Source organism: Lacerta agilis, chromosome 10 (genome assembly GCF_009819535.1).
Source record: "Lacerta agilis isolate rLacAgi1 chromosome 10, rLacAgi1.pri, whole genome shotgun sequence".
Taxonomy (NCBI): Eukaryota; Metazoa; Chordata; class Lepidosauria; order Squamata; family Lacertidae; genus Lacerta; species Lacerta agilis.
The window spans coordinates 6,983,410-7,001,070 of NC_046321.1; the positions used below are offsets into that span (position 1 = coordinate 6,983,410).

Consider the following 17,661-nt stretch of genomic DNA (forward strand, 5'->3'; position numbering starts at 1 on the left):
TTCAAGAAGTGGCCAAGTTTTACATTCAGGTCAGCAGCCAGACCCCGCCACCTGCTAAGGTCTTGCACAGGAAAGCCAGCCGGCTATCTTTATAAATGTGAAGGGAACACATAAATTAATGCTTTCTTTCTCTCACACACAAAAACAAACAAAGCCCATATGGCACAGAAAAGTCCAAGGAGCTCAAGTGAATGTACAGGTGAAACTCGAAAAATTAGAATATCGTGGAAAGGTTCGTTTCTTTCAGTAATTCAACTTAAAAGGTGAAACTAATATATGAGATTGACTCATGACATGCAAAACGAGATATGTCAAGCCTTTATTTGTTATAATTGTGATGATTATGGCGTAAAGCGGATGAGAACCCCAAATTAACAATTTCAACTTTGGGGTTTTCATCAGCTGTACACCAGAATCATCACAATTATAACAAACAAAGGCTTGACATATCTCGCTTTGCATGTCATGAGTCTATCTCATATATTAAACTCCAGTAGCTAATGAAAACAATTGCTTACATAAATGGACTTTTCCACGATATTCTAATTTTTCAAGTTTCACCTGTATTATTAGGCTTCTAGTGTTGTGATCTGCCAAGAAGCTTTGCCTGAGGCAACAGATTTGGCCTTGCCAGTGGCTTGCATAACAGTGAGCTGTCCAACATTCTGAAATGAGTTAGCTTGCTTTTCTGGAATTCAGATGGAAACGTGGATGAACCTGAGGCTGTCCCATGTAAACCAAAAAGAATTTGCTTTTGATTCATTGGGGAAAGTGTATACCGGTAGTTGGCTCACCAAACCAGTGCTTTAAGGTATCTGGAAGAACACAGAGAACAGCCTCACTCCAATAATGTCATTTTTATCACCAACAGTAATGGGGAAGAGGGAGTTAAAGCATAAACCAGGCAGAAGGGAGGGAGTTCCCAGTGGAATGAGCTTCATTCAGGTGGTCTATGGATTTGTGATGGATTTGCCAGAGTGGTGCATGCTCTAGTTATCTTCCGCTTGGACTACTGCAATGCGCTCTACGTGGGGCTACCTTTGAAGGTGACTCAGAAACTGCAATTAATCCAGAATGCGGCAGCTAGACTGGTGACTGGGAGTGGCCACCGCGACCATATAACACCAGTCCTGAAAGATCTACATTGGCTCTCAGTACATTTCCGAGCACAATTCAAAGTGTTGGTGCTGACCTTTAAAGCCCTAAACGGCCTCGGTCCTGTATACCTGAAGGAGCGTCTCCACCCCCATCGTTCAGCCCGGATACTGAGGTCCAGCGCTGAGGGCCTACTGGCAGTTCCCTCACTGCGAGAAGTGAGGTTAAAGGGAACGAGGCAGGGAACGGTAGTGGCGCCTGCCCTGTGGAATGCCCTCCCAGCAGATGTCAAGGCAATAAGCAACTATTTTACTTTTAAAAGACTTCCCTGTTTAGGGAAGTTTTTAATGTTTGATGCTGTATTGTTTTAATATTCAGTTGGAAGCTGCCCAGAGTGGACAGGGTATAAATATATTATTATTATTATTATTATTATTATTATTATTATTATGAAGACAGGAGATGGCACATTCATCAAATTAAATATTCATATATTTTTAAGTGTATTTTCATTCCTTTTGTTTCTTGTATTTTATTACCATATTGCCATTTGAATTCTATGGAATGCAATATGTAATAAAAGCAGCAATCAATGACAATAAAAAAGCACATAGCCTCTAGCACACGGTGCATTAGAATTGCTACAGAAGGCAGAAAAGTAATTAAGAGGTCTGCCAAAACTCTCACCAATTTTCAAGTGGTCTATAGGGGGAAAGATTGGGAATCGTGCACTAAAGCACATCTCATGGCTGACTATACGCCGCCTTATCAGTCATGCGATGGAAGACATTAAGCAAAGGCCCAAAGCACATTTGAATATCCTTCTTACCTTGATAAGAGATCTGTCATGTTTTCTTCATTCATCCCGCCAAAAACTTTAAACTTCTTTAAATTACAGACATGGGTCTTCTCATATTTTCCAAATGTGATGCTCTGGACTATGGCAGGCCTTTCAAGTTTCAGGATCAGATACTATAGGGGATGGGAAAAGAATGCACATGGTTCTTTGTTCTTGTTTTAAGTGTATCACATCGCAAACAAGGCCTAGAGCTAACTAGAACCTGAAAACAAACCAAGAGAGGATGTAAGCAGAACGTGTTTCGCAGGTGTGGAAATTCTGTTCTGCACTGTTTCTTGCCACGCTAATGAAAAGAAACTGGGAGGAAAGTCTTTGACAGCTTCCATGGCAGCAAAGACAGGCTTGTGATGGAACATGCATTGCCCATGGCAAGGAGATGCAGCCCAGACCATCTTGGCTCACTGCTGGGTGTATGTGAATGGCATACAGCAGCCTACCTGGTGACCGCCAGAAGTTTTGGACTACCACCGGGGCTGGGGCTGATGAGAGTGGTAGCCCAAAACATGGTGGGAGGGGGCTCCAAGTAGGCAACGACTGTGTAGACACACCTCTAAACTTATTCCACGCATCATGTCTTTAGATATAAATGTTAGTGTGGATGCATTCACATTTTTTATTTGGGAAATTTCTGCCTGCTCTGGATTGTTATAATGACGCAGTTCTGCATTTCATTTGCAGGACTGCGTTAGTACATTTTTAAAAATTGTACATTTTGTAAGCCACCCTGAAGGTGATGACTGCGAGATAGGCATTTCAAAAAAATAATTATTTTAAAATCCTTGGGTGTTAAATCTACTTGCAACATAAATGATAGCTCTAGCAATAAACAAAAATCATGGTTTGTGGCTCGGCCTCAAGTGTGCACTGAGCCACAGTATATAAAATATGCTTGTTTGTACATAGCTTGAGTGCATCACTGTGGCCAAGAAAATTGCCTTGAGACTAAAATATTTTGCCTGCCACTTGCTCCAATGGTCAATACCACTGCAAAGACTACCTCGCAACATGAACCAAGATGTATCATGCGAAGATGCCTGATTTACAAAATGTATTTGCTCGCCTTAAAAATTTGGATGGCCAGGTCCCTGTAAGAGGGGAAATAACATGTATGCTCCTCATTTGGTCATTCTTTTTGGCAAGATCCAGCCTAATAATTATACACTCAAACATTCAAAAATTAAATTCCACTCATCAAGAGATGCCAACCACCACCATCCACCAAATTCACTTAAGGCCTCTAGGGCATCATACTAACCCAAGACTACATAATACTCTCAAGACAATGTTAACATATCATTTTTACACTGCTGAATATCACAAAAAGGAATCTCTGCCAAGAAGAACTATTAAAGACCATCTGGTAGACGCATGCAGGAAGAGCAGAACATGACTATTTAGCTGGTTATTTTTAGCTGAAATACTAGCTTAGGAAAACCTACATTCAGAAATGTTGGGTGTTTTTTTTCAAAATTAATGCTAAAAATAAACAAGCTAGAATTTTTCCAGTAGCTTAGGTGCCATGGACATTAAAACCAGTGCTTCTTCAGGGACTGGATGAGTTATTTGCAAGTGGCAAAGGGAGTGGGGGTTGAGGAGAATCCTGATTCATTTTATTCCCAATAATATTAATGTTGGCTTGAGCTATTCCCTCTGCCGTGGTGCCCTTATCCCAGCACCATGACTTCCTATACTCCCCTACTCCCCAGGAAAAGCTAATAAAGTAGTAATTGGAAGACAGGCAACTGTAAATGTCCCCAGTACTTGCCTAACAAAGGTAGATTATGCTGACACCTAGGAATCAGTTTCCTTTTAATACAGAGTTGTTTTACTTGTTCAGTATGCCTTAATCATAATTAGGAGAGGCCCTTTTGCAGCATTTTGCAGCATTTTGCGGAATTTAAATGCAAACACCAACTTAATCCAGCCCTCTGAAAAACCAATCCAGAAAGAATGGTCTTGCAATAATGGCACCATTTATTCAGTTAAATAATAGACTCAGAAGTATTGGTGGTGGTAGTAACTGAAGGGTTTGAGATGCCAAGGGAAAATTCAAACACTTACCTGGGGAGGGTAGTTGCTTTCAGAAGACCACCGCGAAGATTGATCATTGGGCTTGTCTACTAAAATATTCCTAAAAACACATACACAAAGAGAGGTTCAAAGCACTTGTATGTTACCCACTTAATACTCTGTACTAGAGGTCAATGCAACTCCTTCCCTAAACCCAATCTGAGTAAGAACTACTTTGCAACCCAATGCAGTTTTTTTTTCCTTCCCCATATGCACAAGGGCCGTCTGAAGACACACTATCCTCCCTGTGGCTACCTGTAGGCAGCCGAGACAGGTGGAATGTTTCATCTGGAAGATTCAATCTTTGTCATTTCCCCCACTAAAGACCATGGAACATAGGAAGCTCCTGATTCAGAGTCAGATCACTGGATGGCAACAGCTCTCCAAGGCTCCACACAGAGGACATTGCCAATCTACCTGGAGATCCCAGGGGTGGAGCCTGGGACCTTCTTCATGGAAAGCAAATGATCTACTACTGAGCTATTGCCCTTCCCTGGATGGGCTCTTTGAGGTGTGTCTATGCAAGACAGTCACTGTTCACCCACAAACTTGTAAATAAAAGGTGCCAGAGCAATTAAACTTTACTAAAGCCTCTTTGAGAACCTAAACACTCTTCTCACGCAAGCAACCAGATGAGAACCTGTTTATACCTACAGGTCTTGAAGTACCTCAAACCTAGGTTTCAAACTTCCAACAGTTGAAATACACACAGAACAAAAGCAACCAAGAGTTCTGTGGCACCTTAAAGATGAACAAGTGTATTTATTACGGCATTAGCTTTCATGGACCACATCATAATAAATAAATGCATTAGTCTTTAAGGTGTCACAGCACTCTTTCTGGGGTTTGCTGTAACAGACTAATAAAGCTAACCCTCTAGAAAGTTTAACACACAGCACAAAATGTCAGCCAAGGTATCATCTGTATTTAATACCCCTCCATCTCAAAAACTCTGCATGTCTTAAATAACATTTGGCAACCAGGGAAGGGAGGGAGGGAGGAAGAGAGACCCAAGATACATAGATGTACTTGCTCTGTTCCATAGCCAAACCTGCTAAGCTAGGGACTTGTCTTTTGTTTCACGCAACTGAGCAAACTGTATTGCAATGGAACATGTTAGAGCGGCATTCTCTGTTAGAGGCCACCTAACTTAAACACTATTCCAGTTTGGTGAGCCACTCTCAACGTTTAAATCCTATTTTGATGGTGCTTCTTATAATCTCAAAGAGCTACCTAAAACTGCCCAAGTGTTGAGACAGAATCAAATGGGTGTGCTTCTAGCAAGCTAGGAAAATGATTTGCAGAGCTTTGCAATCCTGGCCTGAAGAGGCATATTTCCATTTTCCTTTGGCTCTACTCATTGCCAAGTAGCAGTCTGCATCATCATCAACATCTAGCAAAGCTAAAGTCCCAGAGAGCTTTAAGTCAATAGGTCAAATTGTTTCATGATGGACTGGCCACGATGATTTCGCTCTTATTCTGAAGCTAACCATAGATATAAACACACATCTCAGGGATTAATTCCAAAGAAGCACAAACAACATTAAAAATACTGTACGTAACTAAAGTTAACATTCTGGTTTGTTGGTTTGTTTTTAATGTCAATCAATATAGAATTGAGTTAAGAAGAAAAAACATTTCAAAGAAAACACAGCTGTTTTGGAGCATGCATGTATGTGTTACACACTTCCTCTATGCACTTTCTTGCTGTCACCTAAAATTTATATAAGTAGGACTAGAAACAAAAACGTTTTGAACTACCAGGGACCTCTTTCAAACTGGTGAAAGGGTTTTTGTTTAATGCAGGGATGGGGAAGCTCAGGCCCTCTAGGCCTTTCTGTCCTAGGACACGGGAGAGCACAGTGGGTAGACCATAAAATTTTTAATCTCCGTGTCATGGGTTCAAGCCTCAAGCTTGGCAAACGATTCCTGTGTTGTAGGGGGTGGAATAGGTGACCCTCATGGTTTCTTCCATCTCTACAATTATTATCTGGACCTTAGAATCCTCCACACTCTCCCCAGGACACACCCCTTCCCGGCTTTCTGTGCACTCTCCAATAAAGCTTATTGACTGCTCAGATGGACAACCGAGTAGAGGGTACAAGGGTGTGTAGAAACTGTCCTACTATACAGAGTTAAAGTTCACAATTGTTTGCTTGTTTTCTGACTGCTTTGGTCCTACCAACCACTGACATACGGCCCCCAGAAGGGAATGTGACCCTCAGGCTGAAAGATGTTCCCCCATGGATTAATGCAAGCTCGCAGCCAACTAAGCTCTACAGCCCAAGATACTGCTAAGAACCAGCAATAGAAATAAAGCCTGACCAGTTCTGGGTACCTGGCAATCTATGACGCCAGTTACCAAGGTTCTGGAGTCTGCACAACTGACTGTGTAGCAAGCCTTGGAAACCCAAGCTGACATCCCTGCTCAGCTGTGAAGTTCACTGAGTAGCGTTTGGGCAAATAGCATTATCCCAATCTAACAAACATGCCAGTTTGAACACCTTGGAGGTAAACAGCATTCAAAATTCACCAGCATTTTGCACCTGGCTATCGGCCACTTGCAACCAAGTGAAGATACCTGGTCGCCAGGATGGACCTGACCTCTCCACCATCTAGAGGTGCATGCCTGGGGATCCTTGGATCTTGACAGTTTTCTTACACTAGCAACACATCCTGCAGAATTCTACCCAGTATATTTTATCCGCACAATCAGAATGAGTTTCAGGAACTAAAAAGTTGTATTAAAAACACGACCTTTGAGCCACCTGGCCCAAAAATGGCAACAAGGCATTCCGTTTTGATGACTATAACCCTGGTTATGGAACCATTTGGCGCCTAGCTTGTATACCTGATGTAAGGTCCATGTGACTCACGAGTAACGAGGCAGGAGCCCAACCTGTCTGTTTACAGGTTTGTTGTGCAAACTATTTACAGTGCAGAGCTACAAGTACATGTCTGTCTCAATCACTAGCAGAATCCGGGAGTGGCCCCTTCTGGCTCCTTCCCCAGCATAAGAGATTCGGCACCCCAAATCTCCTCCTACCCTCCTTGCATTTCACCCCTCTGCACAATTGGGGCACCGGAAATGGCGTGCTTCCCTCCTGACCAGCCAAGCGAGGTGAGCGCAGGGTCTCTGCAACATTCCCAAGCCGTCTCCCCGCCAGATTCCCTGTTTGCAGATCCTGGTTGTCTGAGGTGCTGGGCCTCTTTGCAGCATCCCCAAGCCCTCTCCTCTCCCGGCTGGCCCCTTCCCCTTCCTCCCCACTGGAGGTGTGGCTGCTTTTCACACTGGAAGAGGTACTGCTGCTCGGTTGGCGTTGGGGCTCCCTGTATCCCAACAGTTCCTCGGGTCCCCTCAACGGGCCAGGTGGCAGTTCCCTGACACCTGAGTTTCTAACACTGGAGGTAATAAGCGTAATAAGCACAAAGAGCCACAAGTCCACCTATGAGGAAGCATAGCCCGTGCCTCTATGCTGTGCAATGCTAGATGTACATTGCCCAGACCAACGATTGCTATAAAGGCGTAGAAGAGGGAGAAGCACCTGGCCAAGCAGATGCAGACGCATGAAGACGCCGCGTCCGAGAAAACCACACACAGGTGTATAATTATTTTAAAAGGTTTAACACAGATTGCTACCCACACTAGGCCTTATACTGGGGCAGATTACCATCAGCCAACCAAGATTAGAAGACAGCATTGTGTGAGTATTCTATAAACCGAGACTAAGCAACAGGAGTGAGTGAAACTTGTCTTGCTTGCAGCAAGATCTTTTGAGCTCCCATCCAGGTCTTGCCTCAACCTAAGCAGGCAAGGTTTCCAGGAAGATCCATGCCCATGCCCAATAAAAGCATCTCTCGCAGATAATTGTTTAGGCCTGGCATTTGCATCTGCAACAGAGCTCTAAATTAGCACAACACAGACATCATCTTATTTTTTAAAAGCCAAACAATGTTCAATTGGCTCTTAAGCCTTCTTATGCAGTACTTTCGTGATGCTCAAAGCACTGCAATCGTTTTATGGGGCATTTTATAGTCTGCCTTAATTCTGGTATCCGCAAGGGAGCCAGAGACTTCCAGTTGCTAAAATATCAGTGTGCACCCTTCTAAGTAGTAATGCATCTCCTTCAATCCACACACCCTTCAGTCAGTTTCCCCCCCCCCCAAAAAAAATCCCGCACTCTTAATTGTAAGAATGCTATTTAGTACATAAAGTTATGTTTTGGGGTATTAGTGAGTTTTGTCTGTATGCAAGGAAGACGGCCATAGCAGAAGCAGCATATAAAAGATTCTCAAATTGTGGTCCAAGAAATTGCAGTTGGTCAGCTGAAAGGTTGTGGCTCAGTAGTTCATATCTCTACTTGGCCCTGCACCTGTTTTTTTTCTGAATGCAGGCCAAGGTCATCAACATGATGTCCATGAAGGCCTCAAATGGTGCCCATAGACTGGAGAGGTGCCCTTGACCAAGCACTAATTTTTTTTTTTAAAAAAAAAAAAGTCCGCAGCCCTCCTAGTAAGAATATTCAAATTCTCTCTCAACCGTGAAGACCGCAGGGTGGCCCTGGCAAGTTACATATCTCCCAGTCTAATGTACCTGGAGGGCTTTATCATGGATAAAATAGAATTCTTATTAAAAGAAATGAAAAACATGAGATGATCCAGGAACATCTGCAACTCCCAGTGCCAAGCAGAGAGCTGTCAATGTGCTCATATTTAATACTGGGGGAGGGACCTGTGAGGCCCCTTAATTGTTAGAAAATAAGCTTTTCACCATTTATTCTGAAGGCACAGCTGAAGAAAACAGCATCACTGCAATTTTCTTACTTTTCAAACACACTGGCATGTTTGCAAAGGAGACAAGAAATGGAATTGACTAAAGAAGCACTCAAGTAACAAATCTTGTCCTTTGAAAATCTTCAATGGCGTTCTCAGACATAATTGATTAGAATCGTTAAGTCATTAAAATCTTCCATACATAACAAGGACCAAAAAAATAAATCTTCCTCATTTACATGGTGACACCAACAGCTGTATGTTAGGAAGCCTACAATTTTCAAGAAAACTTTTTCTCCCTCAGCTCCTTTTTGCTTATTTTGATTTTGTACATTTATTATATATGCCAATGACACAGCACTTTAGTTATTAGTAATAAATAATGGCACCTGGATTACTTTCAGTTACAAGAAAAAGAAAAAGGGTGGGTTTTTTTGAGCATGGCTGAAAACAGCAATCAAAGTCAACACTTCAACTCAGGTAAGGCCAGCTTTGCAATTGGTATTTCCCTGTCTCATAGCTCCTGGCAGAGAGTCATCCTCTCAAGTTCTAGCAAAAGCAACACAGCCTTACTGCCAGACACTCTGACATTTTGAGAGATCAACTAGCAGCTGTCATATTCTTGCTGTGATATTATGCAATATCTACTTTCTGTGGGCTCTGGTCTTAGGCCAACCTTGCTAGAATACCCTACTGCACTGGTCTTCAACTGGCAGATCAGGAATCACTAGCGGGCTACAATCTAATCCAAGATGGGTCACAACACCACCACTACCACCATATAAATATACGGCCAAAAATTGAGAAATGGGTTCTCAAACACTGGTATGGATTGGAGGTATGTCCCAGGTCCAAAAAGGTGGGAAACCACTGCCTTAGTTCTTGAGTTGCACAGAACAAAAACTTGGTCCAAAACCAAAAAGCAAGATGCATTTATAACAAGGAGGAAAATGCACCCTTTCATCGCTTTATCTAACTCTCTAGTCTAACACAAGTAACTTAAAATTATTACGTATTAACTGACAGAGCCTTCACTTTTGAAGCAAAACTTTTTCCAGAAGACAGGCTCAGCTGCGCAAACCTACACAGATGAGCTAAGGAGCAACAGCCATAGCCAGTCCAACACAATTTCCCCCCTCTTCTTTAAGGGCATCAAGGCAGGTTTTGCTGTGTGCTGTTTTATAGATTCTTCTGCTGACTTTGTACAAGTAGTAAAATGAAGAGCTCACAAAATGTATTGATGCTCTCTTTCACATTACATTTCTGCAAGTTTTGTTAATTCCCACTTGGTCCCTGGTCCCCCCCCCCCCCCGCACCCCGGATTCCTTCTGCCTTTGATTGGCGACATATTTACAAAGATTACAGTGAGGGACAATGAATGCTGTGCTGGGAACTCCAAGAAAGAAGTGCCAAGGAACAGCCCTTCCTGTACACAGAAGATGTACAGATGCTACATGCCCCAGGAAAGGGCAGCAAGCAAATACCAGTAATAGATAATGGGCTTAGATCAGAGAAGCCTCAGTTCAAATTCTCACTCCTGTGATGAAGCTCTATGTGCAGTGACTTGCCCAAAGTGCTCTCTCAGCCTAATCTACCTCAACCTTGCATCATTTTTGTAAGGATAAATATACTACCTTGTGTCCCATTCAGAAAAGCGGGGAATGTGCTAGCTAAACAAATAGGAAAGTTCCTGAGCTTCCACGGCACTGACAGAGATATTGTCATGGACAAATCCAAACATTTATCCCATTTTTGTGCTTATTTGTTTCTCCATGCCAAATGAGTGGGGGCAAATGACAAGAAATTACAGGGTGGTAAATTGCAGGGAGAAGTATTCAGTGAACTAGCCCCCAAATGACAGCCTTCAGAAACCTGTCCACAGATTTAAAAGGACAACGAAAGACTTAAGAATTTCAAGTTTTGCAATTCCTGATTACACTGCTGAAACTTACAAGATGGAAATAGTAAAACAAAGCAAATATGCATCTGAAACAAAGCACCTCTGTGATTCAGCTTGCCAAGAAACAGCAGTTGTTCCTCCACTAGCATTTTGATAGTTCTTACTGAAATATTCTCCCCTCTGGTGTTTCAAGTCCAGAAAATTTTGAACTGGAAAATTTTCTGGGAAATTATCCTATGCAAATTAGCATAATTTGCTTTGTAAAATTCTCATGCCCTAGAGCATGGGTAGGCAAACTAAGGCCCGGGGGCTGGATCCGACCCAATCGCCTTCTAAATCCGGCCCGCAGATGGTCCGGGAATCAGCGTGTTTTTACATGAGTAGAATGTGTCCTTTTATTTAAAATGCGTCTCTGGGTTATTTGTGGGGCATAGGAATTCGTTCATTTCCCCCCCCCAAAAAAAAAAATAGTCCGGCCCCCCACAAGGTCTGAGGGACAGTGGACTGGCCCCCTCCTGAAAAAGTTTGCTGACTCCTGCCCTACCGGTAGAGAGTGGTCTAATTTAGAATGTTTATTTTACTTGTAATTGGTAAACAAAGCTAAAAACCTTTGGACCTGCCAAGCTTATGCAACATAACATTTATTTGCGACTGGCATCCATTCTTTGTTACCAATGCACTCATGAAACTTAACATCTTCTGCAGAAAAATTAAGCAATGGAAAAATATTCCACCCCACACCACTGAAACAAACTAAATGTTCTTTGGCTGCCAAACCCATCTATAATGCAGTTCCATACACCTAGGACTCCAACTCCATTACTATGGAATTTAGCACAAAGGTACAACTAGGACTGAGACCATGCAAGATGTTCCCAATGCTCAAGGGAGATAGTAGTGCTTAACACCTTCCCAGTTCTCCTTGAAATTAGGATAATAAGCTGAAGTAGAAACTAAGAATTGCTAAAAATTAAACATTGTTTTCATTCTAAAATCCATTTTCAAGGCAGAAATTTCATCAATGTGTTTTGCAACATTCCTCCTCTTCCAATAAAAAGAATGCAGAGATCAAGCTGGTATTTGTACAGCACTCAAAACTTACTTCCTGAATAGCTGTACCAAATTATATTCTATTCTCTCACCATTTGTTGTCTTAACAACAAATTTGGAGAGGATGCTAAACAAGCCCAACTAAAAATCTCACTTTGATCAGCCAATGAGTGCTGACAACGCCATATTTGAAACTGGTCCCTCCGTGTTATGGGGGCAGAATATGGCTCATGTGAGAACTGTAAAAGACTAAATGTGGACCATGGTGGTCACCCATACTAGCAGGTTTAGCTTTTACATGGCTCTAAGTACAGCAGCAATTCCCTTTGAGATAACCAATACAATCACACTAACTGTACCTCAACATATTATTAGGAAGCCTCCAGAGCGTCACCAAATCCAAACACAGTGGTGCAAGGCCACAAGGATAATGTAGATGCAATTTCTGCCAAATTTCCCAATAAAACGTGTCCCTGGTGAACTGCATTAACTCTGTGCGAGCTTCAAGCACTGGGAGAGTTAAATGACATCTCTGAACCACACCATCTCCTGTTCCTACACGTCCATTTCAAAATTCTGCCTCCCCCTCGTACTGTTAGCACTTTGCATTTGCCATTTCAGAGCTAATATTTTTCTGCAGCCTAAGCAACAAGACACCTTGTTTTTACTTGCATTGTTTGTGTTTTGAGTTGCGTCCCAAACCACCACTCTCAAAGGGAGATCATTACTGCACTCCACTGGGTATCTCATTGCTTACTCCATGCTACTGTGCATTTGTCAATAACCTTCCAGAAACTTGAACGTCACAGCTGATAAAAGATTGATGGTGAAAAGGACTGAGGCTCAGTAACTGTACAATGACATTAAACAGGATGGCAGTTCCTTTTTTTTAAAGAGGAAGGCCTGAAAAGCAAGTGCTAAATGCACAGTCATGCAACATGAGTCTGGATAGAGAAAGAGAGTGGCCACAATCAGGCACAAGCCAAGATATGAATAAAAAATGCATTCAGCCCCATCACTCCTCCCTTCATGCAAGTGAGCAAAACAAATAGGAATAGCTTCCCAGTTCAAGGCATCTTTTGTCCAAGACAAAATCCCATACACATGGAGTCCAGAGTTCACTTACAACAGTAAACATCAAGCAAGAAAACATTTGCAGCACACAGGCATGCAAGTCCAAGTTCACTTCAGAGTCCAAAAGTGAAAGGTGAACTAATGTCACAGGAATCTAGTTCTGCGTTCTCTCTCATGTGCACAAACTCATGCAGAGCTGAGTGGTAAAAAAAGACACAATCATCACCCTTACCCAAGCCCCAAAGTATGTCTACAAATATTAAAGAGAGAATCAAGCTCTAATTAATGTTAAAAAAAAAACCTTTTTCACCATCTGCTTTGGTTGAACACCTTTAAGAGAGACAATGAGACTGGATGCTAATACCCTTATGTTGTAAACTAATCGTGCACAAGCTGCAGCAGAGTCATGCAAAGGCTACATGCACAAGTCATCTCACACCTTGCTTTTTCCTGTAAGACCAATTGCAGTCGTTAACAGTTGTCAACAGGTTTTCCACACCTATCAGCCAATCACCCATTCCCACCACCCTTCTGAGTCATACCCCTCCCCACCCTCCCACTATATATAAGGGTCTGGTGACTTCTGTTTCAGTGTACCTGAAGAAGTGTGCATGCACACGAAAGCTCATACCAAGAACAAACTTAGTTGGTCTCTTAAGGTGCTACTGGAAGGAATTTTTTTTAATTTTTTATTTTGTTTTGACTATGGCAGACCAACACGGCTACCTACCTGCACAAGTCAAAGTACTAGATAACTTCATTCCCCATTTACCCACAGCCTCAGCTTCAGAGGCATCCATTCTGGTCCTCTTCTGAAAACCAGTACCTTTTCGCACAGCTTACAGATTTCATTTCAGTTGGGGACAGACTCTAAGGGGTCACACGTATTCCCTCCCTTAGCGTTCCCATTCACGTTTGCTTTAAGCAGTGGCCTAGGATGGAAAAATTCCCAGTCCTTTATTTTTTCATGGAAACCTTTCCATTTCATAAGTTCACTAAAAATGATGAATGGGTGCTAAACAAAACATTAGGCAAGTTTGGCTGCTTCCAAGTTTTTAGCTTTGTTTAGGAAATACAAGTAAAATAAACATGCCAAATTAGATTATTCTCTAGGGCATGGGGGGAATATGATGAAAACCGATATTTTTCTGATGCTAATTACCCTAATTTGTGTAGGAGGGAAATCCTACACCAACTAGGGTAATTGGCACCAGAAAATTTAAACATTTCTTATTGTTGGCTCTAACCTTACCAAACACTTTTCCAATTTTGCTGCAGCAAAACAAATTTACCCTACCATCAAATAGCCTTTCATTCTCCTTCTCCATACCTAGCCTGCCCTGACCTCATGAATCCTCATCAGCTTTCAATTATTTTCATCTTAACTCAGGGGTCAGCAAGGTTTATCTTGCCTGGGCCAGATCAGTCCCACAGAGATCCCTCTGTGGGCCAGATTGTGTGCGCACATGAGTGATTTTCAGCGTCTGTGTCGACGCGATTTCCGGCACTGCGGAAGCGAGTCCCCGTGCTGTGCTGTGCCGGTTTAGCGCAGTGCGCGAGCGGGCAGTTCAGTTCAGGGCAGCTCATGGGCCAGTCAAACGACCTCCATGGGCCACCCCTGCCTGGCCCATGGGCCTTAGGTTGCTGACCCCTGCTTTAACTCTCCACACCAGGTAACTCTGGTTCTGTCTTGTACACCTCACTCCTGCCTCACTTTCAACCCACCTGCCTCTCCTCACTTCCAAAGCATCTGCTCAGAGTGGAAGTTGACATATCAGCAAATCCAAGTTGGATTATACAGTAATGCAAAAGGTGGGTGAGGGGAATGCCTTGTGTGGAACAAGAGGAAGGTGGGGGGGGGGGGAGTTTAATCCCACCTGCGTCCATCAGCAGTCCCCTGCAAATGCCCCCATTCTTCAAAGGCCAGTCCACAAAACACCACAATCTGGAATCAATTGTTTTCAGAATCCAGCTTGATTTTAAAACATCCTGGGTTGGTATTTGCAGACAGTCAGCAGGGGAAGGATTAAAGGACTTTCTCCCACAATCACCACCAAGATTCCCATAAAAAAATGCCCCCACCGACATTTGTCTTACAAAGGAAACATAGGGTTGAGACGCCCATGTTTTCATGGTCCCTGTCAACTTGGAAGTGAAAGAACATGCCCTTCAAGGCAGACTAGCAAAGTGAACCTGCAAAGGATCTGGCAAGACCTGTCATACTGGGCATAAAAAAGACACGAGACAATATTTTGCAAAGCAATGAGAAATATTTAGAGAACGAATGTTTGCAGAAATTCAAAACAGTTTACATGCATGAATAGTGCAAAGGAGATGTGGCATCTGTGATACACTTCACAGGTATTCTAGCAACAAGGTGAAAAGTTTCTGCAGCAGCAATTGGGACCTTCAAGGACAGATTCCTTAGACCATTTGTTCCTGCAAACCATGCTTTCATTTTTTATTCCCTCTGCTCCCTATATCACCATATCACTACTCCCCACACCACTACATTAGGTCTACTGTCCCACTCCGCCACGTCCTGTGTCTGCATAAATCAGCCCCCACATACGTAATCAAAATTTCCTCTCACATTGCACATCAACCAACCCCTACTATACCTGTCTTTCCATATTTCTGCTGCAGCTCTCCACATTGCATCCCTTGCTCCTTGCTCCTTAATAGTCTACTCAGAACACTCTGCTTTATTTTAACCTAAGAACGTAATAAGAGCCTGCTGGACCATCTAGTCCAGAATCCTTTTCTCACCATGTACCTGTGGGAAACCAGCAAGCAGGATTCGAGCACAAGGACACTCTTTCCTCCTGTGGTTTCCAACAAGTTCACTGCTCCTTGCATCTCCTTCATACAGTACCAGGAACCAAGGTTACCAGCACCCTCACCTCCCCAGCACAATACTGCACTACCCTTTTGCCAGTTTTCAATGCACACATTTCAGAGGTACAAACATGTTAGGTGTGCTGTAGGGAGCGAAGGGAGGAGAAAAATACACAGAGTCACCAATGGCTCTGTGGTACCTTAAAAAGCAACACAACTGTTAGGTCTTCAGCTGCCTGGCCTGGATCATGGAAGCTCACTCCATCAAATGCACAAACTGTGCAGGTTGTTTCCCCATTACCAGGGTTTACAGGCCCCATTAAATGGCAGTTAAAAACAAAACGTCACAAGGGGATTCTGGTGACAGACCACATGGCCCAGCTCACTTCCTTTCCACCTTTAGCCATGCCTTCCTTAAGGGACTCATGAAACCAGAACCAAACACAGCTTCCACCAGTGCTAGAAAAATGGAGAGAGAAAAGGGGGGAGACATTAATGAAACCCACCCACCTGACACCTCAACTCTAAATGCAGACCTGCAACGGAGCTTTTTCAAATGTCTGAATTACTTGCCCAAGCCCCTCAATTTCTCCAATTTTGTTTGTTTTCATAAACATTTCTATCTTTCACTTCCGGTGTAAAACTACCACACAGGATAGCTGGAGCCATATAGAACATTACAATTTCACAGAATATCAAACGGTTACAGAATAAAGGAGCAAATTCAGCAGCTGCCTTGTTCAACCATGGCATTAAAAAAACACCTATGTGATAAAATAAACCCATTGTCAAAAACTTCCAGAATAAGGAGGTCTTCAATAACCTGCAGAAAAAAGTGAAGAAGGGGGCCAACCACACTTCACAGGTCAAGGTGTGTAAACTCCCCCAAGAATACCCCCTCAAAGACGACTACCCCAACAATTCTGAAGGCCCCCTTCAACAAACCCCCTCCAAGACCATCCCACCCCAAGAACAACTCTGGAAGACCACCCCCTCAAAGACCCCAAGAACAACTCCCATGACATCCCCCGATTTGAACTCCCAACACCTCCTCAAAGACGACCACCCCAAGAACAATTTCAAAGGCCCCCCCCACACAACTCTGAAGACCACCCATCAAAGACCCTCAAAACAACCCCCATGACGAACCCCCCAATATGAACTCCCCCTAGAACACCCCTTCAAAGACGACCACCCCAAGAACAACTCCGAAGGTCGCCTGCCCCCCAAAACGAACCCCCCCAAGGCCCCCACCCCAAGAACAACTCTGAAGACCACCCCCACTTCAAAAACAACTCCCATGACCTAATCCCCCCATGTGAACTGCCCCAAGAACTCCCCCTCAAGAACAACTCCGAAGGCCACCTCCCCCCCCCAAAAAAACCGAATCCCCCCAAGTCTACCCAAGGCCAACCTCCCCAAAGATCCAGCACCCCACAGAAAGGCTCCCCCCTCCAGCTTTCTCCCTCCTTCCCCGGAGCCCCTCTTAAATGGGGCGCCCCCTTCCTCCGCCTTTTCCCCGCTCCCCCATAAGTACCACAGGGAAGGAGGGAGGGAAGAGAGGGAGGCCCCGCAGCCCCAACCGACCCTCCCTCGGCCAGGCCCTTCTGGCCTCCGCCAAGCCGGGCACGGGGGTGGGGCCGGAGACTCACTCGGGCAGGTAGGTGGAAGAGAAGCTGCTCCAGCGGTGCAGGGTGTAGGCCAGGACGCGGCTCTCGAGGGCGCCCGCCGGGCCGAAGCCTGGGCCCGCCGCCGCCGCCATCTTGTCGTCCCTAGCAGCAGCGACGGGGAAACAGGAGAGGGAGGCGCCCTAGAGGTAAGGTGAAACGCGCGGGCGGCTGTCGAACGAGCGAGAGAGAGCACGCGCGCGCGCACTTCCGGATTCCGCTCGGAGCAAAGCGGGGCAAAGGGTAGGCCGGAGAATTGACGCGTTTAGCCCAAGCGACGTTCTGAGGGGTTTGGCCACGCAACACAGACGCGGGGAGGGAGGTGTTCGCTTGGG

General features: G+C 44.0%; 1 protein-coding gene across 1 annotated transcript in view; it reads right to left on the minus strand.

Annotated features, from left to right (window-relative positions):
* MKLN1 (muskelin 1) overlaps positions 1–17,454 on the minus strand; it is an 83,059-nt gene extending 65,605 nt beyond the window's left edge. Inside the window, 3 exon segments of the mRNA XM_033161591.1 lie at positions 1,925–2,067; positions 4,016–4,085; positions 17,312–17,454. Coding sequence (XP_033017482.1) covers positions 1,925–2,067; positions 4,016–4,085; positions 17,312–17,421 — 323 coding nt within the window. The 5' untranslated portion in view covers positions 17,422–17,454.
* Positions 17,455–17,661: the final 207 nt, after the last annotated feature.